The 24488-nt window shown below is 33.2% G+C and overlaps 4 protein-coding genes across 7 annotated transcripts; 2 read left to right on the forward strand and 2 right to left on the reverse strand.

The window, feature by feature from the left end:
* Positions 1–10655: 10655 nt before the first annotated feature.
* LOC142545143 (IQ domain-containing protein IQM1-like) lies at positions 10656–13823 on the forward strand. The gene is made up of 9 exons (XM_075652136.1): positions 10656–10812; positions 11123–11632; positions 11731–11845; positions 11951–12016; positions 12100–12188; positions 12290–12377; positions 12500–12730; positions 12826–12927; positions 13223–13823. The coding sequence occupies exons 2-9, from the start codon at positions 11175–11177 to the stop codon at positions 13661–13663; spliced, it is 1590 nt and encodes a 529-aa protein (XP_075508251.1). The 5' UTR covers positions 10656–10812; positions 11123–11174; the 3' UTR covers positions 13664–13823.
* Positions 13824–13961: 138 nt separating this feature from the next.
* On the reverse strand, positions 13962–16593 carry LOC142545144 (heat shock factor protein HSF30-like). Of its 2 annotated transcripts, XR_012820224.1 has the most exons (3): positions 15759–16593; positions 14281–15228; positions 13962–14181 (listed from the first exon to the last, which is right to left on the reverse strand). XR_012820224.1 is itself a non-coding variant. In XM_075652137.1 (2 exons), the coding sequence occupies exons 1-2, from the start codon at positions 16071–16073 to the stop codon at positions 14455–14457; spliced, it is 1089 nt and encodes a 362-aa protein (XP_075508252.1). In that variant the 5' UTR covers positions 16074–16593; the 3' UTR covers positions 13962–14454. The 2 variants fall into 2 exon arrangements, 1 of the variants encoding a protein (XP_075508252.1); XM_075652137.1 differs by having other exon boundaries at positions 13962–15228.
* Positions 16594–16939: 346 nt separating this feature from the next.
* LOC142545145 (pentatricopeptide repeat-containing protein At1g09190) lies at positions 16940–18830 on the reverse strand. Its single transcript, XM_075652138.1, has one exon. The coding sequence runs from the start codon at positions 18649–18651 to the stop codon at positions 17191–17193; it is 1461 nt and encodes a 486-aa protein (XP_075508253.1). The 5' UTR covers positions 18652–18830; the 3' UTR covers positions 16940–17190.
* A 317-nt stretch (positions 18831–19147) lies between these two features.
* LOC142545146 (ATP-dependent zinc metalloprotease FTSH 4, mitochondrial) lies at positions 19148–24357 on the forward strand. Of its 3 annotated transcripts, none has more exons than XM_075652140.1 (7): positions 19148–19394; positions 20029–20113; positions 21088–21330; positions 21513–21758; positions 21843–21967; positions 22459–22935; positions 23138–24357. In XM_075652140.1, exons 1-7 carry the CDS (start codon positions 19368–19370, stop codon positions 24068–24070), a joined length of 2136 nt encoding a protein of 711 aa, XP_075508255.1. In that variant the 5' UTR covers positions 19148–19367; the 3' UTR covers positions 24071–24357. The 3 variants fall into 3 exon arrangements, with proteins under 3 accessions (XP_075508255.1, XP_075508254.1, XP_075508256.1); XM_075652139.1 differs by having other exon boundaries at positions 19149–19394; positions 21085–21330; XM_075652141.1 differs by having other exon boundaries at positions 19149–19394; positions 20029–20110.
* Positions 24358–24488: the final 131 nt, after the last annotated feature.

A 24488-nucleotide genomic window follows, 5' to 3' on the forward strand; every position in this document is an offset into this window, starting at 1 on the left:
CATGACTTACCTATCATTTATGCATAATCTCATCTATTATCCTCGCAACAATTTTTTGATGCAGTTTCATTCCTATGCGGAGCCATAACCGGCAAGAAATCCCAGCCACACAGCCCGGTGAAGACACCGAAAACAGAATACCCCGACCAGTCCCCGGAGAAGACACCGTCTGCAGAATGGGACTCCCCAGAGGAGCAACGGCCCAGCACCGCCAAGCCGCCAGTCTCCGATCAAGAAGAGGTTAAAAACGGCAGGCAATACCACCACCGCATGGGAAGTCTGAGCATGAGGGTTCTGACGGCGTCGTGGCGGGAGGATTCTGGCAACAACAACAAGAAGCTGAAACACAAGGACTCGATATGGAAGAAGACGATAATTCTGGGGGAAAAATGTAGAGTTCCGGACGAAGACGACGATACCATTTTGTACGATGAAAATAGGAACCGGATTTCAGCGTACCATCCGAAAAAGAACAACGCCCACTTGTTTAGTCTTTATCAAGGCAAACTTCATGCGCAGATAAAGATTCAGTTCCTACAAGGTTAAGAATTGTCATCAAGGAAATGGTCAGTGCAAGTGTAGGGATTAATAATTATTTTAATTAGATATAAAAATAATAATAATAATAATAATTTCTCCATCGTACTGGATAATTGATGAATCAGCACGTACAAAGGCTTCGAAATGCATGGCTTATTTTAGTTTCAGACAAAACTTGCGAAATATGATCACGAGGCATATATATGGCACTCTTTCAGCAACAAAAACGCATCAATTGATCCAAAATATTCTTTAACATGATTAATGTTTGTTCCTTCGTTCGTGGATAGTGCATTATATTATATTAACCCAGAGTGATAATAACTTTGATTTTGGTAACTTTTATTTTTTATTTTTTTACTTTAATTTTACCTAATAAGAATATTGACATAAAATACTGATTTGTAATACTTTTATTCGAATTTGGTCTCACATCGGAAATTATCGACTTGTGATATCATGTTATACCTAAATAGCCAAAAAATAGAAGATAGTTTTCAAAATCAAAGTTTGACGAGTAGTGAAAACAAATTAGTAGATCAAAAAAATTATTTTTCTAATAAATATTTTAAAACCACTATAAATTAATAATATCGTGGCCATGAAATTTTGGATTTATAATTATATCGTAATTTCAAGTTGAAAATTTAAATTAAACAAGTTAATTAGTGGCTACAAAAATATATCTTTAATTAGATAAATTATATATTTTACAAAAAAAATAAAAAATAGATGGTATAGATAATTAGAGAAAGGTTATTTTAGAAATATGATATTTATTATATAAAGACGATATCATAATAGTAACTATTTTGGAGGACATTAAAAAAAATTCCCTGTTAATTGTGTAAAATTACTTACTTGATTAACTTAAAAAAATAATAACATGTGCATCTTTCACTAGTATGTATATATATATACTAGAAAAGTGCACGTGCGTTACACGTGAGCAACGAAACTGCTGAAAATATATGAATGAAATTTTGATAATATTTAAATTCATTAAAATATGGCTAGTAGCATTTATCAATTAAAACAAATCAAACCAAAAAAATAAAAATCATGACAATAGACGGTATATGAAGCAGAAAAGTTATCTTATCCACCTGACACATTTTTAATATATGTTTCTTGGTTGGTTTTGACAACTCAACAACTCTTTGTCGTAGTTTTTATAATATTCGTATAACCATTTTGGTATACTCAACAAGTATATGATCATCTTTAATACTTATTATCTTATTTAGAATCCTCATCTGGGATCTGACATGCTTGTAGTTTGCTTCCCTGTCACGAAATTTTTTCGGTTTTCGACATTGTTTTTATCCGGTAATCTTATATTTCAACTATTTGTTTTTTTTTGTTGAATGATTTTTCAGTTTATGACAATCATCAACTGTAACTCCTAAGAAAAAATTCTTTTAGTCGTGATAGGTTTTTACTTGTGAGTAAAAGTATGTATAACCTATATATCCTTCAACAACATAACCAATGAATGATGTTGTAATTTTTTCAAACATCGTGATATTTGTAATATCAATTTTATATATTCAGTATCAATATTATTAACATATAGTGTAGGACCGAGTGCTTACCGCTTTACCAAAAGCTATAGCTGGTGGTAATGGTGCAACTCAAATCTTTTAAACAGCACAGCAGCTCAAGCACCATAGTTCGATTGCTCTACTAAGCAAGGACAATAATTGCACTCTTTGCAATTAATGGGAATCGAACCCGTGATCTTGGCTCTGATACCAATTGTAGGACCGAGCGCTTGCCGCTTTACCAAGAACTATAGTTGGTGGTAATGATGCAACTCAAATCTTTTAGACCGCACAGCAGCACAAGCACCATGGTTCGATCGCTCTACTAAGCAAGGACAATTATTGCACCCAACAATCTTCCTCCCAATAATTGCACTCCTTGCAGTCAATGAGAATCGAACCTGTGACATTGGCTCTGATACCAATTGTAGGACCGAATGCTTACCGCTTTACCAAAAGCTATAGCCGGTGGTAATGGTGCAACTTAAATCTTTTAAACCGCACAGCAGCTCAAGCAACATGGTTCGATCGCGCTACTAAGCAAGGACAATTATTGCACACAACATATAGCTATATGGTTAATAAATTTTTAACGATTATTTCTCAATCACTGTGAGAAATAATACTTGAAAATCTATTCAAATTACTATATATTAGAACTGTGTCGTCGTTTAATTTGACGCAATTCAAGAAAGTCATCTCGTTAGCCATTTTTTTAGAAGCTTTGGAACAATGATTGCGTTCATCATATCATGAGAATAATATAATTTCAATCTCATTTGTTATGCCTAGAACATAATATTATATTATTCATTGAAACAAAACAAATTTTCTTTTATCGAATTTACATTTTGTTTATAATATTTTATATCTTGTGGAACGATATACAAAATTAATTGTTGCATTTTAAAAGTTTTGAGAAGAGACATGAATAATGTAATTAAAATATGCATATGAGATATCAAAATGATATTGGAGGAAATTAAGTGCAACTGGCTCAATGTCTCAATTTACTAAAAATTCACAAAATTGATCTATTGTGTCCACAAAACTTTAAAAATTTTCTCATACCAATAAATAGAATAGAATTGTGTACACTTTGTTTTTCATGTATTTCTCTTTCTGGATGAACACTTTTTTCTTTTTGAAAAACGATTTTATTATTTGAGAAATATTGACATTTTATATGACATCCATACAACATAATCAACACAAATGACATAAAACATGTTTACGCTAGGGTAAAAAACTCATCTCATTGCAAGAACACTAAATGATCAAATGAAGCATATTATTTAGTAATATTTATTTAGCAGCATATATAAAAAATTGACCAAATAACTTGAAAACGATGTTTGAAATTAGTTACATACAAACATTTCTCTCAATCACGTATCTCAGTTGACACAAAGAGTCTGAAAATATCTCTATTCTAAATGAGAGAAAAAAGTTTTATATGAACTTAATATTTATTAATAATTTATTTTTATTACATCCGTCTCATCTCCCTTTGTCATCTCATCCCATTATTATCTATCATTAATATGGTACATATTTTCATGAATTTGACTGCAATGTATAAATTTAAGTAATTAATATTAAATTAAAATAATAAGTAGTTTTATTGAATTAAGTACACTATTAATGACTTTTTTAAACTAACATAAAAAATGACTTAAATAACATAATGAATATGACGAATTGTAAAAAAAAGGTAAAATAGTAAGCTCACAAATGAAAGTCATATATTTAATAGATATTATTAATAGATAATATATTATTTAGGGATATTTTTTTAGCATCATATATTGAAATTGACTAAATGCTTAAATATTTGCATTGAAATCACTTACATACAAACATTTTCTCTCAATCATATATCTATGTTGATACATAAATAGTCTAAAAATATCTCTATTTTAAATGAGAAAAAGATGTTTTATATGATCTTAATATTTATTAACAATTTAATTTTATTCAACATCACTCATCCATATATTTAATAGATATTAATTGATTATATATTAATTAGGGATATTTTTTTAGCATCATATATCGAAATTGACTAAATGCTTAAATATTTGCATTGAAATCACTGAAATACAAACATTTTTTTCAATCATGTATCTATGTTGATAAATAAGTAGTCTAAAAATATCTCTATTTTAAATGTAAAAAAGATGTTTTATATGATCTTAATATTTATTAACAATTTAATTTTTTTCAATCTCACTCATCTCTATTCGTATTCCCAATATTACCTTAATATTCGGAATATTAACAATATTTTAATTTATAACATTATTATAGTAATTTTCTATGAATTTGATTAACAATATTTTAATTTATAACATTATTATAGTAATTTTCTATGAATTTGATGTCAATATTTAAATAACTAACGTAGAAAATAATTTAAAGAACCTCTTGAACATTACAAATTATAAAACAAACGAAATGATAAAATAGTAAGTTTACAAATGAAAATCATATATTTATAATAGTAAATAAATAGATGTTAGTAATATTAGCAATTTTTTTAAATATGTAACATTAAACTAAATGAAATTCAAAAGTAAAATCAAATTAATAATTATCTTGATGGAATTAAGTACACTTTTAATGATCATATAAATGAAAATCATATATCTATAATAGTAAATAGATGTTAGTAATATTAGCAATTTTTTTAATAATATTAGATAAAAGATAATAGTAAATATATGTTAGTAATATTATCAATTTTTTTAAATATGTAACATTAAACTAAATGAAATTCAAAAGTAAAATCAAATTAATAATTATCTTGATGGAATTAAGTATACTATTAATGATCATATTAAATTAACTTAGAAAATGACTTAAAGAACCTCATTAACATAACAAATTGTAAAATAAATGAAAGGGTAAAATAGTAATCTAACAATTTAAACTCATATATTTATAATAGTACTAGATAAATGCACGTGCGTTGCACGTTGAGAAATAGAGATAATTTGTATATGATAATTTTATTTAAATGTGTTTAAATTATTTTTGAAATAAGAATAACTTTTAATAGATAAATAATTAATTATTTAGTTACAAATGAAATCATCACATTTTCTTGTCTTTGATTTGAAGACCTCTTGAAATCTTTTTGTGTCCATCGGTTTTTATCTTCTTATCTTTTTTTTGTACTCGACAATTGATTCTTCATCTCGAATCTCTATTTCATCTTCGTCTTCATGGATCTTCATGTTTTTGTTGATATTTATTTCATTTGATTTTACTACCTTTGGTGGTACACAGCTTTGTTTAGTTGGCTTGATAATCTTGCGAGATCTCCGTTTCTTGATATTGACATTTGTTGTTGGATAATTGACATGTATCTCAATAGCTTCTGCCACAATTTTTAACACTTCATCACGTTTTTCCAATGAATTATCTAACTTGAACAAGAATGTGTGGAGCTTGGAGCTTGGAGCTTGGTTGATTTAGCGAATCTTTATATGGGTTATTTGGTAAATTCTGCATTGAAAATTATTATTGTTGGATGCAATATTTATGTAGATATAAAATCATTTGTTTGTTTTATCTTATATTTGGTCATGAATTTGAATAAAATCTTCAATAGAACATCCAACAAAAGACGCTGCAACTTTTCCAAATAATGTTATTATTGCCATCTCATTCTCATCTTCAATTGTGATTGTTATTCTATACTTGTAACATAAAGAAGTAAAGTAATGATCACCTTTTTTTTAGTGTGATCTAAAACTTGGGTTGGGTATTGGTAATTAGTTTTACATAAAAACGATTTGATTTCATTTTTATTCCACTTTTTCTATCCATTTGATGTATATAAGAGTAATTATTACACATAAAATTAATTTAAACTCATTTTGATTCTTTTGAAATGTTTTCTTATGGTACCAAACAATTATTTGTGTTTGTCATGCATAGGGTTTTACAATTTGGAAAATTGACAGTCACGTCAATGCAATCCTCATTATACTCAACATTTGCTTAGTATAGGACTTTGCATGGTAAATCATAATTATAAGAAATAAATAATGCGTCGTAGGTAACAAATATAAATTTTGACATAAAGATTAAGCAACATTCGAACTAAAAGATAAATATTTCACTATCATTCAGTTTTGCTAGGTTAAACATGCAAGAGTGAAGGGTAGTATTGGGATGAATGAACTCCTATGAAGTTTTAGTGAGTTAAGCTGCTGACATTTTGTCGTTTATTTTAAATTTCATTAAATATATATATATATATATTTAAAAAAGCTGTAAATTTCATTCCAAAAATGAAATTTTATTTTTCTTCAATTATTATAAAATTCATTAATACTTTAAAACGAACAAAAAAAGACATGTATTTATTAATATTATTTAACGAAAATAAGGAAATATATGTAAATTCACACAATTTTATTAGAGTTTTCAAATTTATTAATCGTGTATTATTTACGTTATTTATGGATGTTAATTTACTCAAGTTTAAAATAAAAATTTCATAAAAACTCATACGAGGCTATTTCACGAGAACATGTCTCATGTCCTACACTAATCATGAAAAATCATTGTTTTTCACTCTGAAAATTGACTGGTTGGCCATCTGAATGATATATTCATGAGATTGGCTCACATAAGTCCAATTCAAAAATTGGAGAACTATAAAAATTCATTAAAAAAAAAGAGAAGTCAAACAAAAAGAATTATTTTTAAAATAAGGATATAATTCATTCTGTGAAAATATATTATAAATTTTATTATTATTCTATTCATTTTAAATTATATTACAGATATATTTTTTAAAACAAATAAAGTATAAATTCCATTTCAAAAAATGATGGCTAAATTTCATTTTGCTCAATTTTATTTAGAATTAATTGATAGTTGGGAAAAAAACAAACAATAGAATATGTATTTATTATTATTATTTTAAATTTTATTAAAGATATTTTTTTTAAATGATGTGTAAATTTCATTCCAAAAAATGAATGTTTAATTTAAATTTCATTCTAAAAAATGGTGGTTAAATTTTATTTTTCTTCAATTTATTTTAAAATATATTAAATAATAGATGGAAATAAAAATAAGCGAATAGAAGTATATTAATTATTATTATTTATGTTATTCATAGATGTTAATTTATTTAAGTTAAAATAAAATTGACACAGAAACTCCTATGAGGTTGTTTCACGAGTGAATTTTGTGAAATATGTCTCATATCTGACTTGAATCATGAAAAAAAATTATTTTTCACCCCTGAAATAACTGGGTCAGCCCCTCTCAGGACTATATAACAATGAAACTGTTTCACATAAAACCTAATAAAAATTGGAGAATTATATATATATATATTTTAAAAAATATATTGTAAATTTTATTTCAAAAAATGAAAGATAAATTTAATGTTATTTCAAAAAATGATGGCTAAATTTCATTTTTCTTCAATTTATTTTAGAAGTCATTAATAGCTGATAGAAAATAAACAAAAAAATATTTATTAATATTATCGTTTTGAATTTCAATAAAGATATGTTTTTTTTTTAAATGGAGTACAAATTTCATCAAAAAAATGGAGATTCAAAAAATGAAAGATAAATTTAAATTTTATTCCAAAAAAAGTTGGTTAAATTTCATTTTTCTTTAATTTATTTTAGAAGTCATTAATAGCTGATAAAAAATAAACAAAAAAATATTTATTAATATTATCGTTTCGAATTTCATTAAAGATATGTTTTTTTTTTAATGGAGTACAAATTTCATCACAAAAAATGAAGACTAAAATTCATTTATCTTCAATTTATTTTAAATTCCATTAATTAATAGATGAAAAACAAGAAAAACAAAAAAAAAATTAAAAATGGAGTGCAAATTTTTACTGAAGAATGAAGGCCGATGTTAAATTTTATTTTTCTTCAATTTTGTTTAGATTCCATTAATTAATATATGAAAACAAAACAAACAAAGCGATATATATTAATGAATATTATTTAATGAAGATAAAGACATATATGTAAATTCACAATTCAAACTAATATATTTATAGTAGTAATAAATATTATTTAATGAAGATAAGGACATATATGTAAATTCACAATTCAAACTCATATATTTATAATAATAATAATAATAATAATAATAATAATAATAATAGATAGATAGATAATAGATTGAATTTCATTATAGATATAAATTTTTTTTTAAAAAATGGATTGCAAATTCCATCACAAAAGAAGAATGCTAAATTTTATTTTACTTCAATTTAGTTTAGATTTCATTAATTAATAGATGAAAATGTGCGGAAAAAATAAGGTACTCGGGTTAGCGTGCGCACATCCAGCTCCGGCTACTTAGTCTTCGGCACCTTCGATATACTGATCAATATGCTCACATGCATCAATTACACCTAGTGAGTCTAAAGACTCAACACCTGTAACTTAATAACAAATACATATATAACATGCAACAATGAAAATTACTGTACTCAACATACATTTCATGATCTTAGCATAAGGGTAAACATGTCGTAAAATAGCATAACATGTTAAAACATCACATCATAACATCATATACTTGTTAATTTTCTTTAATCAAATTCAACTCGTTAGTTGTGACTTTCGTATTAGTTATATCGTATCAGTTCTATCGTGAAATTTAAAAAATAGAGGGCAAATTCATTATAACAAAAAATAAGGCTAAATTCCATTCATCTTCAGTTTATTTTAAATTACATTAATTAATAGATTGGAAAAGACTAAAATTCATTTCTCTTCAATTTATTTTAAATTTCATTAATTAATAGATGAAAAACATGAAAAACAAAAAAAATTAAAAATGGATTGTGTAAATTCACAAAAAAAAAAAATTTAAACATGTATTAATGATTATTATTAAATGAAGGTAAAGACATTTATGTGAATATATTGGAAAAGACTAAAATTCATTTCTCTTCAATTTATTTTAAATTTCATTAATTAATATATTAAAAACATGAAAAACAAAAAAAATTAAAAATGGAGTGTGTAAATTCACCAAAAAAAAAAATAAACATGTATTAATTATTATTATTAAATGAAGGCCATGACATTTATGTAAATTCACAATTCACATTCATATATAGATATAGATATAGATATAGATTTTCTTTAATCGAATTTAACTTGTTAGTTGTCACTTTCGTATTAGCTATATCGTATCAGTTAATCGTAAAATTTAAAAAATAGAGTGCAAATTTCATTACAACAAAAAATAATACTAAATTTCATTCATCTTCAGTTTATTTTAAATTTCATTAATTAATAGAATGGAAAGTACTAAAATTCATTTCTCGTCAATTTATTTTAAATTTCATTAATTAATTAATAGATGAAAAACATGGAAAACAAAATAAAAATAAAAATGGAGTGTGTAAATTCACATTAATTAATAGATTGGAAAAGGCTAAAATTCATTTCTCTTCAATTTATTTTAAATTTCATTAATTAATATATGAAAAACATGGAAACCAAAAAAAAAATGGAGTGTGTAAATTCACAAAAAAATAAAAAAAATTAAAAATAGAGTGTGTAAATTCACATTAATTAATAGATTGGAAAATACTAAAATTCATTTCTCTTCAATTTATTTTAAATTTCATTAATTAATAGATGAAAAACATGGAAACCAAAAAAAAATTAAAAATGGAGTGTGTAAATTCACAAAAAATAAAAAAATCACATTAATTAATAGATTGGAAAAGACTAAAATTCATTTATCTTCAATTTAAATTTCATTAATTAATAGATGAAAAATATGGAAACCAAAAAAAATAAAAAATAGAGTGTTTAAATTCACAAAAAAATAAAAAAAACTAAACATGTATTAATGATTATTATTAAATGAATGTAAGGACATTGATGTAAATTCACAAATCACATATTAGATATATATTAGAATGAGCAGTGAACTATCCATGTTTTTCAAAAGATAAGATCCAACCTCTACCTTTAAATTCGTAGTACACAAAAACAACCTCGTATCTGTATTCATATAAAATTCAATATATATTTCATTAAGATGCAAAAAATACTTCAACATTTTTATGACAGTTTAATAAAAAGATTTGTTCAACTCTTATCTAAATTAGCACCCCCAATAATATTATTAAATAAAATAATAAAGAGCTAGTCAAGATATCATATTTGAATATCTGCATTTTTATACATACAAAAATTATAAAATATATGTATACGAGACGTGGGACATTAGATTCTGTGGGCAGAGTAATCAAAATGAGTCGTCGTCAAAGTCTAAACTGAAGGTGGTAGCTTCTAGTCCCTTTCCCTCCCAATCTTGGACAGTTAACATGCCCCATCACTCTTACAAAATATTAGATTAATGGAACTTCAGGCTATTGCCAACTCAATTTCACTAGCAGTCCCCTTCCATGGAACTTCACTGAAGCTTCATCACACGACATTTTGCCAAATTTTCTACACCTTTTGGTCTCGTGGAATACCTGTTTATCAATGCGAATTGTCGTCTGCTGACTTGGATGTTTAACATAATTAATCCCTATAAATGGACAAGTACAGAGTTGTTGGCTGTTGTACTTTGCATTAAATATTTAATTTAGGACTTCTTCTCCCACAGATAAAGACTGAATAGCGGCAAAAATAAACGGGGAAAATAAATTGTGATAGGGGAGGAGAATAATCAAGAATCCTGATATCCGTTTGTTAAGGTGAATTGGGCACTCTCTGGATTTACCGATTTTCTTTTTTTTTTTTTTTGTTTTGTTTACTACTTCTTGGATAAATGTCATTTGGCAATTTCTGTTCTTATTTTCTTGCATATTAATTGTCATTGAGCTGTTAGTAATGGTTTAATTAGTTCTTATTCCAATTTGTGGTTGTTACTAAATTGGGATTATGCTGCACAAAGTAGTTTCATGAAGCAAAAATCATTAACACACGGAGGAAACTGTAAAATATGGAGTTATAAGCCTTTATCAATTGAAGTTTTACTGATAAAAGTTACTTCTTGCCAAGCAGCATTGAATCATCGATGAATCAAGAATTTGAAGTTCCTTACCACTGACAGCAAATGGGGTTATCTATTTCTTTACTTTTATCATCATGGAATGATATCTTAAGACACAAGATATTCGATATTACGGATGCCGTAGAAACTGTGATTGCTAGATCTATGAGCTTTGGAAGTAAAGATGGAGAGGTGATGCTTAGAACATTTAGCTTCAATGCGGGCGGGGAGTTGGAGAGGAGCTCAAAATCAGACACACGGATGTTAAAAACACCTGTTCCTTTAAAGGAATTGTTTGTTAACAAGTCGAATAATGATTCTGAATTTTTAAATGAGAAGGATCATGAATCGGCTAGAGAGCCAGAGCCCAGATTTTCTCCTCCGATTTTAGATGATCTGTTTTCTTCTCCTAGACCTATCAGGGAGCTTGATGCTGCTGCAATTAAGCTGCAGAAAGTATACAAGAGTTACCGGACTCGAAGAAATCTAGCAGACTGTGCTGTTGTGGTTGAAGAGCTCTGGTCCGTTTACTATAAGAAAACTAGATAATTATCAATTAAAATTTGTCCATTCTAGTGTTTTATTTGATAGACTTCTTGTTTTCCCTTTGGGTATGTAGGTGGAAAGCATTAGATGCAGCTTCTCTGGATCGTAGCTCGATTTCGTTCTTCAACGAAAATCAACAAGAAACTGCTGTGTCGCGATGGTATCGTGCAAGGAGAAGAGCTGCTAAGGTGTGGCAACCGTACTATGTTGAATCACAAGCCTTAGTTTCGAACTCGTTGGGGTCGATTTACTCAGACAGAAAAATTAACAGCATTGTGCGCGTGTTCTTATAGGTTGGCAAGGGGTTACTACAGGATGAGAAAGCGCAGAAACTAGCTCTGCATCACTGGCTTGAAGCTGTAAGCACTTGCTCAATACACATGCTCATTAAAATAACAATTAAGCATCACAATTCATGATACTTGCTCTTATTTTTCCACAGATCGATCCCCGTCATCGCTATGGACGTAATTTACACTTCTATTTCGATGTATGGTCCGACAAGAAAAGTTTCCAACCTTTCTTCTACTGGTAAGACTTTTACTCATCCAAAGAAAATCTGACAAATAATAAGAATCGTACTTGAGCTGTCCTGATTTTCAATCCTATGTTTATCGCCTTTTGTTATTAAGGTTGGACGTAGGAGGTGGGAAGGAAGTTGATCTTCCTAGCTGCCCGCGAACCGACCTTCAACGGCAATGCGTCCAGTATCTCGGGCCTGTAAGCTCTCATTTTTTAAAGAGTAAAAACTTGTACCACACCGTCATACATTCATTTCATTCTTTACACTCTTGTCGATTGATCCGTTTGTGAAAATATGCTTTTCTTTCATATTCTTGTAGAAAGAGAGGGAATCATATGAAGTGAGAGTTGACGAAGGGAAACTAGTGTACAAACAAAGTGGGATTTTCTTGAACTCAGATGAAGATTCGAAATGGATTTTCGTCCTCAGCACGTCTAGGACTTTGTACGTGGGAAAGAAAAAGAAAGGCGTTTTTCAGCACTCGAGTTTTCTAGCTGGTGGGGCTACAACATCAGCCGGTAGATTGGTCGTTGGCAATGGCATTCTTAAGGTGCAACTCATGAACTCATTGTAAAAGTTATCAAATGCAACTCTATATTCAACTGAGAGGAAACAAAAATACAATTCATGTTTTTGTAATCGCAGGCAATATGGCCTTACAGTGGCCACTATCTTCCAACAGAAGACAATTTTAAATTATTCATCAGCTTCCTAGAGGAACGCCATGTTGATATGACTAATGTTGAGGTATATATGGTTTAGGCAATCTTTTCTTGATGAGACGTCCCGTACTTGCCCATTCTCGAGCTTGACTAAGAAAATAAGTCCACACTTGAGCTCAACCGAGTGGAGATTTTTTAACTCAAGCTTGACTTGAATATGATAAGCTCAATTTTTTTAGTATCAAGAGAGCTCAAGCTTGGCTAAATATCAACGACTCTAGTTGTGTTGACTAAGCTGCTCGCAATCTGTTCATGAGCTGCCCCTCTTCCCTAATATCTCAAGTGTTTTGTCTGATTTTGGCTGATCATGATTCCTACAGATATATTCCAGTTATGATGATGAGTGCAAACCAGCAACAGAATATGATCACTTTGAAGATGCTACAGTAACAACAGAAGATGATATCCATTTATCAAAGGCATCCGAAATTCATAAAGGCAGCATGCCAATCAATACAGAAAACATTGATGCACCAAAACTCGACCTCACAAAGACATTATCACGCAACTGGAGCAGTGGTGTCGGCCCCCGAATTGGGTGTGTCAGGGACTACCCAATGGAGCTCCAATGCCAGGCACTTGAAAAAGTCAGTCTATCCCCCACTGATAATTTTTCTCCACGATACTCAAAGAGTAGTTCTCCTATCCCTTCGCCCCGGCCGACCCCGAAGATTAGAGTGTCGCCGAGACTTTCAAATATGGGGCTTCCCAGCCCAAGAGTGCCTGTCACTGTTTATCCACCAAGTGAACTTATCTGTTGAGTTACCAGCACGTTGGCATTTGTTTTAGTTGATTCTTGTTGCCATGCAGTAAACTAGATCATAGAAGCATAAATCTTGTGAGCTCTCATCAAGTTACAAATTTTTGTTACACCATTCTTACACGATCCAAGAAATTATGATTTAGTTGAAACTCTCTTTACTTCATGGCCCATTAATAACAGTAATCCCCATAGGTTTCATGTTTATTCAAACCATGATCTATGGAACCCTGAAGAAGTTAGGCAAAAGATACAAACGAGGCACTTCCATATTCACATATTGACTCAACTGACGAAATGTTATCTGAGGACTTCAAGAAGGCTAATATGATTGAACTTCATGTATGACCAAAAGAATGTTCACTGCTACCAAAAATATATCAAAGGTTTACCATACTAAAATATCAAGTGGGCTAGATGAAAATAAATAAATAAAATAGCAAGTGAGATATAGCTTCAAAGAGACGTCGAATGGCTGGATCCTTCCTCTTGAAAACTTCACAACTATTGTTTTAGTACCTGCATCCCCAGAAAAGACAGATTCAGCTTTTCTACACTTTCGCCTGGAAAATCTACAGAGAAAGAATAAACTGAATTTAACGAAGAAAAGGATATTACAGAATTTGATTAATTATTTGCCTCCAACCAAGCTCACGTTCTCTGAAACCCAAGAAAACAAGAAGTGCTCAGAATTGAAAATGCACCACCCATGCCATGTGTGAGAACCATCAGAGTAGCGTGAAGGCCAAAAAACATCACATTCTTAGAGAAAATAACATCCCGGGGATTCAACTAAAGAAATTCTAACTGATCAGCAAGCTCTTGTAGATCTCCATCCCACTCTGGAGTTTCAGAACCCAAATTTTCCGCAACTATGTCTGCCTGTTTATCAACTGCAGAGACTTCTTCAGCGACGTCGAGAACTGTAAGGTCATCACCAAGCAACTTCTCCCATATTTCTTCTGTTGTAGGATTCAAACTGGCAACACCTGTGCAGGGTATTTTCTCTACAGAAGCATCATTTTCACCACTGCTCGATCCATTAAACATCGCGGTGGAAAGCAATGTTTTCATTTTCAGTTCAATATCTTGAAACTTATCCTCGTCTTGGTCTTCTAGAAGATTCTCCGCGCTTGGACTCATGGTCAATCTCCTCTTTTGCCCAATTGCTATTCTCTTTGGATCCTTTAAATATTTGTCATGGTATTGCTGAAGGAACGCTGGACTACTAAAGGCTTTGGCAAGGAAACTCCTCATTTGCTGCTGTTTTGCCTCTGCACGGTGTATCCTTTCTTCCATTTCCAAGATTCTGTCCCTCGACTTCTGCTGCTGTTGTTTAAGCTTCAATATTTCTGCCATCAAAAGACTTCGGTCTATTTTCAGTATGTCAACCTCTTCCTCCGTTCCATATTGACCCAACTCTACACAAGAACCTTCACTTGGTTGAATAATGCTGCTTTGCACCACGTTTCGCCTCCTTTTGATGGTTTTCAAGAGATGTCTCTGTCCTCCCAAAAACCCTCCATTGGCAAATTCCCATCTATCTGGATCCACTTTTCTAAAGCCCTGCAGATTTCAATATTTTAGTATCTTTGTAAAAATCAAAATATATGTGCTTCCGACTGATTAACATCAGAACCAGAGCAAACAATCCATTGCAAGCATGGAAATTATCAATATAAGCAAATATATTATTTTTCCCCTGCTTATAAAACCATTAGCCCATTGACCTACATGAAAAATTACATCGGTATATAGGCCTGGGAGAATCTTTCATTGAAAAAAAGGGTAATCCAATGGCTCAAGGCATAGATAACAGGTTTCAATCAACATATAATGATCAAACATGTTCCGCATGTTGGTTTCAAAAAATGAAACACAATATATGTGTGTTTGTGTTGCACATTTTGATTCATCAGAGGTTAAACTAAATGGAAAAGCTCAAGTCAATTGGAGCTTACAGAATGGGAAAAGCAAAAACTTACGTAAAAGATTGTTCAGCAACCATTCATGGCCTTGTATGAATCTATGCAACCAATGTAGTAAATATAAAAAGCAAGAAAGAAATTTGAGATCGAGTTCTTGAAGACACTTACATATGTGTTGAGTTGGCGAATGAAACTAGAGAAATTTTTATGCTTGAAGTATCTTGGAAGCAAAGAGGATGACAATTTATGCGCATCCCACACAATGAAGCTGTTCTTAGCATTGCTCCAAGAAATCACAGAATCAGTGGAAGAATCCTCAACCATTTCAAAGATCTTGATCAAGAATGGAGGTGGACCCATTTCATGCAGACCCTCAATCGGCCGTGGCGACGAAGGAGACGACGACGACCCACCTCCACCACCACCAACTCCGCCACTGGCGGTGTCACACTCCCCATCTGATATAGTTTTGACGCCTTCCATTGCCTTCAAGATCGAAACTTTCTCGAAATATCAGTCACTATAATTGAATTGTGAGTTTTGTAGATTCTAGCGAGAGTAACTTTTATAAGGGTGTGAAAGTGCGGGAAAGAAAGTTCTCGAGATTTAGAGAACTATTGGATTTGTAGCGTGTTTGTCAGCACATAGAGTGGGCCTAGTGCTTCTTCGGGATTCCAAGGTAGCTTCCTACAATTTGGGAAATAGTCTAGAACCTTCTAAAGATTCAATTTCTAGAATTAGAAACTTCTTGAGATCAAGGGAATTATTAAATTATTTAATTAAAGCTGTGAAAAGAAAGTTTTGCTTGTCAGTATTTGTTTGGTGAAATAAGAGAATTGATAAAATTATAGAACAAAGTATTTTGTTAATGTAAAATTCCGGACCATTGGGTTGCAAAAAATTAAACTACTAATTTATGTTTTTGATTCGATCGATTTTGTAGATGCTGTATGCAGATAGGATCATGCATGGAAAAAACTCACACTAGAGTATTTTTAAAAGGAAATTAAAATTAACTTAAGTACGAGGGAGATTACTAATAAATGAAAGAAGATTCAATTTTTTTAAAAATATTATTAATTTTTTTAGGACAAAATTAACAAAAGATGTAAATTCCAACAGGGCGGTGGACGAAAAAAAACCCAGAGAAAATCTGTGGCAAACGCTCCTTCCTGGGACAAATGCTTAACGCATGGGTCATTCAATAAAAGTGGTATATCAAAAAACAAACATCAACAAAATGACATCACTTTTATGTGCCTCTGAATGAGATATATATATATATATATATATATATATATATATATATATATATATATATATATATATATGGGACAAATGCTTAACGCATGGGTCATTCAATAAAAGTGGTATATCAAAAAACAAACATCAACAAAATGACATCACTTTTATATATATATATATATATATAACACCCATCCATCAACTAGGATCCAAGCCAACCCCACCCGATCGAACAAGACAAGTTTTTTACAAGTTTCTCTTGATCCACCAGACGTTTGACCATTTCTTCAACATGCTCGACCTATCTACGCCCCTCAGTTTCAGTTCATGTCGCATTTCCAACAGGTACACATAATCATCGAATCAAACTCTGCCCCGCTGTTTTAGAGACAAGGTTCTGTTTCATCAACATTCTCATCTCCTCAACCCCACTCCAATTACCTCTTTCGGCATAAATATTGGACAACACTACATAGTTTCCTGAATTCCATGGTTCAAGATTAATAAGCTCCTTAACTGCACACTCAGCAAGCTTCATTTCGCCATTTGCACGGCAAGCACTCAGCAATGCACCCCATATAGCGGCATTTGGCTTCATAGGCATCGTTTGCATCATTCCATATGCCTCCTCCACACAACCACTGCGACCAAGCAAATCCACCATGCACCCATAGTGCTCCAATTTCAGCTGAATATGATGATTCGTGACCATTGAAGAAAAGAAATCTCGACCTCTTTGCAGCAGGCCTGCATGGACACAACATGCTAAAACCCCAACAAACGTTGCATCATTTGGGCTTACGCTGTTATGATTCGTCATTCGTTCGAATAATTCAACTCCGAGTTCACCATTTCCGTTGAGGGCCAAACCTGAAATTATTGAATTCCATGAGACTACATTTTTCCTAGGCATGTCCTCAAAAACCACGAGAGCTCTCTCAAGATCCCCACACTTGCAATAAAAATCAACCAAAGAATTGCCGATAGATACATATTCTTGATAAATGCCACTCGATTGAACAAAAGAGTGAACCCACTTTCCGATGTCGACTTCACCTAAACGAGCACATACTGGCAAAATTGTCACAACTGTCACCTCATCAGGTACAAATCCCTTATCCAACATTTCACAGAAAAGACCCAAAGCATCTGTAAGTCTCCCACTCTGCGCCAAGCAAGAGATTACTGTATTCCAAGAAACAATACTCTGCTGACCCATCTCCCTAAACAAACTCAACCCCATTTTCATATCTCCACACCTACAAAAGCCACGAATTACCAAGTTCCAAGAGATCACATCCCGGCTACACATTTCATCAAACACCCTCTTCGCGTCCCTCATCCGCTCACAATTCACACACAACTCCAACAACCCAATTCTTATACTTCCAAATCTCTCGAACCCAAACACAAGAACTTCTTTGTAGACCCCTAGGCCCAATTTAACTTCCCGGAGATTGGCGCAAGCTTTGAGTAGAGGTGCAAATGTGAATTCATCAGGCGAAATGCCACGGCGTTTCATGTTGGAAAACATAGTTATGGAATCAATGAAAGGACCACAAAGGGAGTATCCTTTGATCACGGAGTTGAAGAGAAGGATGTTAGGATTAGGGGACTGAAGGAAAACACGATGTGCATAAGGCATTTTGTTAAGCGAAGAGCATATGGAAATGAAGTGGGAGAGGAGTTGGTTGGAGTAGTGGAGATGGTGGCGAAGGAAGTATCCATGTATTTCTCCCAATCGGGTTCTATTATGACGAGCATGGAGAAGGCGGAGAAGCTTCCGTTCCACCTCTTGCCTACTTCCTCGACTCATGGCATTCGGAGTAATCAAGCTCCACTCTCAAAATTTGATAGGTAGCCTCATTCTCACAAAGCATGCTGTCCAAATGAAAGAGAGCCATCTTGACTTTGAAACCTGAGCTTTCACCATTGCAAGCCCGATGATCCACAACATCCGTATCTTTTCAATTTTTTTTATGAATGAGCATAAATGGCCAATTCAAACATGTCATTTGGAGAAGTTTTAAATTTATATAATTATTTCACAAGGAATTGATATTATTATGAAATTTTGGCACATCATATTTTTATTTAAAATAAAAAATAATATTTTTAACATATTTTTATGAATTGATTTCGATTGAATACACGTCTCACAATATTGGTGGTATGTGTGTGTATTTTTTCATTAATTTTTTTTTTCGAATAATTATGGATTTTACAAATTTTAAGTTTTTCAATATTTGATCTAACATTAGTTTATTCTTCTCTATTAGGTTTGTATTACCATGTTCTCGGGTCGGACTTTTCCAATCCGTGTTTCAAGATTTAGACAACAATTATCAATTAAGTAGTAAAAATATCCATTTTTTCCTGCAGATTTATTTCTCTTCAACCCATATCCCCTACCGGTTCCGATCACCTCCGACCTCAACAATTTCCAATTGATAACTCAAAAGTTACAGTTTTGAAACTGCTTCACAAGGTACAGACGGAAAGATAGAAATATCATCATTTTTGGAAATAAAGATGGTGTTGCGACGTCTTCTCTATCAGGTCAGTTGGCGAAGTTTTAATCACTTAAATCTCATGTCTAATATTTATTCATATGAAATTAATTTAATTTTGCACGATTTAGCCCTGCTGTTTATCGTTGTTGTTGAGAAATGCGTACGGCTGCAAAAGCCCTAGTCTTGGAACTTTTCTTATGCGTTTCCCGTGACAAGTTGTGATTCTTTTTGTGGTTCTGTTTTAATTTGGTGCAAGATCTGTAGATATAGCTGAGTCGATTGCTTTATATTCGTGAGTTTGTGTGTGTGTGTGTGTGTGTGTGTGTGTGTGGGGAAAGTAGTCTGGCTATTTTGCAAGACTGCTGTTTGGAGGATAAATAAATAGAATTTTTTTTATTGATTTAATCAGTATCATCCTGGCAATGTAAATAAAGATTCCAAGTCTGAGATTTTGTCTTCCCATTTAGCTCCTTTTTCCTTCTCCTTTTTATAATCAGTATGTTGTTATCTGGTTTCAAGTGGTTCTTAGTGTGTCAGCTTATTTAATATTCAACTTGTTACCTGAATAGTGTATCAATTGAAATGACCGCTTAATCACATGTATCTTTCGGATGTTTGAGATTCAGCATGCTTCAACTTGTTGTTCTTGTTTGGTGATTCCCTGTGCATTGATGTTGTAGGTAAGAAGGCAACAATGTCAACCGAGGCAATTTAGCAATTTAGCTGCTCGAAGTTACAGAACTCCACCATACACTAGAGGAGGTGGTAAATGACCTTTTTTCCCCAGATAAGAACTTACGTTCAGCTCGTTGCAAATGTGTTAATATTCACTATTTTCGCTTAAATTGATTTGTGATGCTTTCTTCTTCACGACTTTGTCGAATGGTAGCACACGAAGTGCAGCATTTTAGGTTGATCGATTCAATGTAACTGGATTCTGATAATTGTGTACTCCTTAAAGTTTGTTTTCTAGTATTTGTTTCTTGTGATTTTCTGTTGCATTATAGTAATACTTAGCTATGCTAATTGATCGTGAATGTGTAATATGATGATTATATCTCACCACATGTGTGGGTAACATGAACTTGGTTGTATTAGCATAAGAGTTGAATATGTAAATAACAATTGGCCTAGAATGGGCCAACTAACTCTTTATTCATAGCTTGCATCATGTGTCAAATTGCACATCCTTGTACCCCATCAAAGCATTCAGGTTTTCCGACAAGCTCTGTTTACACTCGTGATACTTTTACTTATTAATTGTGCAATGATTATGTCTTTTTTATCAATATAGTATCCTCGTTCTGAACGAGATCATGCACGTCATGAAAACACTTGGGATTGGTAGGAACATGACAATCCTGGGCCAGGGAGATGACCCTTTTGAGATTGACTCAAAACTTATAAAAACCATTTGGTCAACGAAGTATAGAAGGAGAAAAGGTCTGTAGGTTATTAAAGGCAGTGCCTATCCATGTCCTTTACGTGTTTTGAGTTATAGTAGTGCCTCTTTATCCTCTTTTGTTCCAAATGCACTTTGAAATTAATTTAATCTACTGCATCCTTATTTTGTTGTCATATTAACTTCATGACTAACGTCATTGATTTATCATAGAATATTCAGTAATGTCATGCTACTCCCTTGATTACAGTCGGTTCCTACCTAATATATGCATTCATGCTCGTCACTCCTTAGTTTTCTCATGTAGTGCACAAACTTTCTACTACCCCATGAGCAGGTTCGATTGGAAGGCCCAATTACTTTAGCAGTCTAGCTCGTAGATTGCGTGAAACTGATGGATCAAGTGACGCTGCATATCTTAAGGAGCTATATCGTCGAAATGATCCGGAGTCAGTCATAAGGATGTTTGAGAGTGAACCTTCACTACACTCTAACCCCGCAGCTCTTGCTGAATACGTCAAGGCTTTGGTAAAGGTTGATAGGCTTGATGAAAGTGAGCTTCTCAAAACTTTGCACCGAGGTGAGAATCAATGAGAAAAATGTTTCCAATTGTTAAGACTTGCTACTTTTGATGAATATATTCCTACCTCGGTATAGCTATATCGAATGAACTACTTCCCATTGTTTTGTAACTCCTCTTCTGTGATTACGGATTTTGTTTGTTTCTTGAGAACTTTTATTTTGACTGGGCTTTTTATGTAGGGATCTCGGGTGCTACTAGCTTGCAAGTAGATGAAGAAAGTGTTGGAGCACTTTCAGCTTTTAGAAATGTGGGAAAATCTTCCAAAGATGGAACTCTGGGTACCGCAAATGCGCCTATACATATGGTGACTGCGGAAGGAGGGCACTTCAAAGAGCAGTTGTGGCGGACTGTTCGTGCTTTGGGTTTGTCGTTCCTTTTAATATCTGGTATTGGGGCTCTAATTGAGGATAGAGGAATCGGCAAAGGTTATGCAACCAGATTTCTTGGCCTATGATTCAGTTTTGTCTCTAATTAAATGATAAATAATATGCTTCTCATTTTCCTTACAGGGCTTGGTTTACATGAAGAAGTGCAGCCTAGTATGGAATCTAATACAAAGTTTAGTGATGTGAAGGGAGTTGACGAGGCAAAAGCTGAACTGGAAGAAATTGTTCACTATCTTCGCGATCCCAAGGTATTGACTTTATGGGTCTATTGTTTTGTAAACCCTCAAATACACACCCAAAAAAAGAATGAAGTACTTTTGAACACTGTGCCATTTAAATGTTGGTTTGGGCAATTGCATTTAACATGATGTCAAGGGATTTTACTTTAGCACTTGTGTGTTTACTCCAAATAAGTTTTGTATATGGCTATATTTAGATGATTCTCTGAAATGGCTTTAGTTTTCCACTGCTTCCATGTTATGATGTTACCCGCATTGGCTTTCTTTATCCACTGCTACCATGATTCTATAAAATGGCTTTAGTTTTACACTGCTTCCGTGTTATGGTTTTACCTGCGTTTGCTTTCTTTCTCCATTGCACAAATCTTTTCAACTCTTCAATGGGAGAAAGCAGTTGGGGAGGGTTTGGTCGAGGGCGGATTTCTTAACAAACTCCTGTATACGGGTTTGCGAAAGGAATAGAAATATATATATTCACTCTAGCTAGCTTGTCATTGCAGCGTTTCACCCGTTTGGGTGGAAAGCTTCCAAAAGGTGTTCTACTGGTTGGCCCACCTGGCACTGGGAAGACAATGTTGGCAAGAGCTATAGCTGGAGAAGCTGGTGTGCCATTTTTCTCTTGCAGTGGGAGTGAATTTGAAGAAATGTTTGTTGGTGTTGGAGCTCGGAGGGTGAGAGATCTCTTTGCTGCTGCAAAAAAGAGGTCACCTTGTATCATTTTCATCGACGAGATTGATGCTATAGGAGGAAGCCGAAATCCAAAGGATCAGCAATACATGAAAATGACTTTAAATCAGTTGCTTGTTGAACTGGATGGATTCAAACAGAATGAGGGGATCATCGTGATTGCTGCTACTAATTTTCCAGAGTCGTTAGATAAGGCACTGGTGAGACCTGGGCGGTTTGATCGCCATATCGTTGTCCCTAATCCTGATGTTGAGGGCCGGAGGCAGATCTTAGAATCTCACATGTCGAAGGTAATTGCTTCCCGTGGAGATTGTTGTTTCTTGAGTACCATTGGAGTTTTTACTATGCATGGCTTTGACCGAGACATTTTTTTTAGCTCTGTGTGGTCTCACTTATTGGCAACTTAATGATGAAGTTAATGAGTTGCTGATAACATCCGTTTGATTTTAAATATCGGAAATTCAATGCTTCAGTTTTCACACTGTCTTGTAGGTACTCAAGGCTGATGATGTTGATCTGATGATAATTGCAAGAGGAACACCGGGATTCTCAGGTGCCGATCTTGCAAACTTAGTCAATGTTGCTGCTCTAAAAGCTGCAATGGATGGTGCCAAAGCAGTGACCATGTTTGATCTAGAGCATGCGAAGGACAAAATTATGATGGGCAGCGAACGGAAATCAGCCGTTATTTCTGAAGAATCGCGGAAACTAACGGCATACCACGAGGGAGGACACGCCCTTGTAGCCATTCATACGGATGGTGCGTTACCAGTACACAAAGCAACTATTGTTCCACGAGGTATGGCCCTAGGTATGGTTTCCCAGTTGCCAGAGAAGGACGAAACGAGCATATCTCGTAAACAAATGCTTGCTCGTCTTGATGTTGCAATGGGTGGCAGAGTAGCTGAAGAGCTCATTTTTGGGGAAAGCGAAGTGACTTCAGGTGCGTCCAGTGATCTTCAGCAGGCAACAAACCTTGCTCGAGCAATGATAACCAAATACGGCATGAGCAAACAGGTGGGTGTCGTTACTCACAACTATGATGATAATGGTAAGAGCATGAGCACGGAGACTCGGCTCCTGATTGAGCAGGAAGTCAAGGAATTTTTGGAGAGAGCATACAACAATGCCAAAACGATTTTATCCACACATAACAATGAGCTTCACGCTCTCGCCAACGCATTGCTCCAGCATGAGACTCTTACAGGAAGTCAAATCAAGACTTTAATTAACCAAGTGAACTCTCAGCAAACTCAACAGCAGCAGATCATTGCAACACAGAACGGTAGTAATTCACAGTCCACAGTTCCCCCAACGACACCAAATGCAGCTGCTGCGGCGGCTGCGGCTGCTGCCGCCGCGGCTGCAGCTGCAACTGCAACTGCTGCAGCCAAAGCAAAAGGGATTGCCCCTGTAGGATCTTAGCATGCACGTGCTTCAATAGTAGCAGTCCTGGAAAGAAGAGCTTGTACTTGGAAGATTCTGGCCGAACTCGATTCAACAAAAAGTGCTTACTGGTATATCAGTTATAATGTGCATATGCTTGGTTACGTGCATGAAATTTATTTGTCCTGTGAACAATAATTGCAGTTCGTATTACTGCCAATGCGGCCATTTATATGTAGCCTTTAAATGAAGGGAGAAATTGGTAAAGGCAAATGGCAATGAATACGCTTTGTCAAGTGTCGCCATGGAACTACTTTTATCCTCTTCGTGTTAACCTTGCAATCAACTTTTTACACTCTTTTAAAATTAGAATTGCATAAAACCTTTTTTTTAGAAACAATTACTGAATTACCAATTATATTTTGGACCAGCTCATTGACTACAATCTACGGAGACG

Source organism: Primulina tabacum, chromosome 5, assembly GCF_025594145.1.
Source record: "Primulina tabacum isolate GXHZ01 chromosome 5, ASM2559414v2, whole genome shotgun sequence".
NCBI lineage: Eukaryota > Viridiplantae > Streptophyta > Magnoliopsida > Lamiales > Gesneriaceae > Primulina > Primulina tabacum.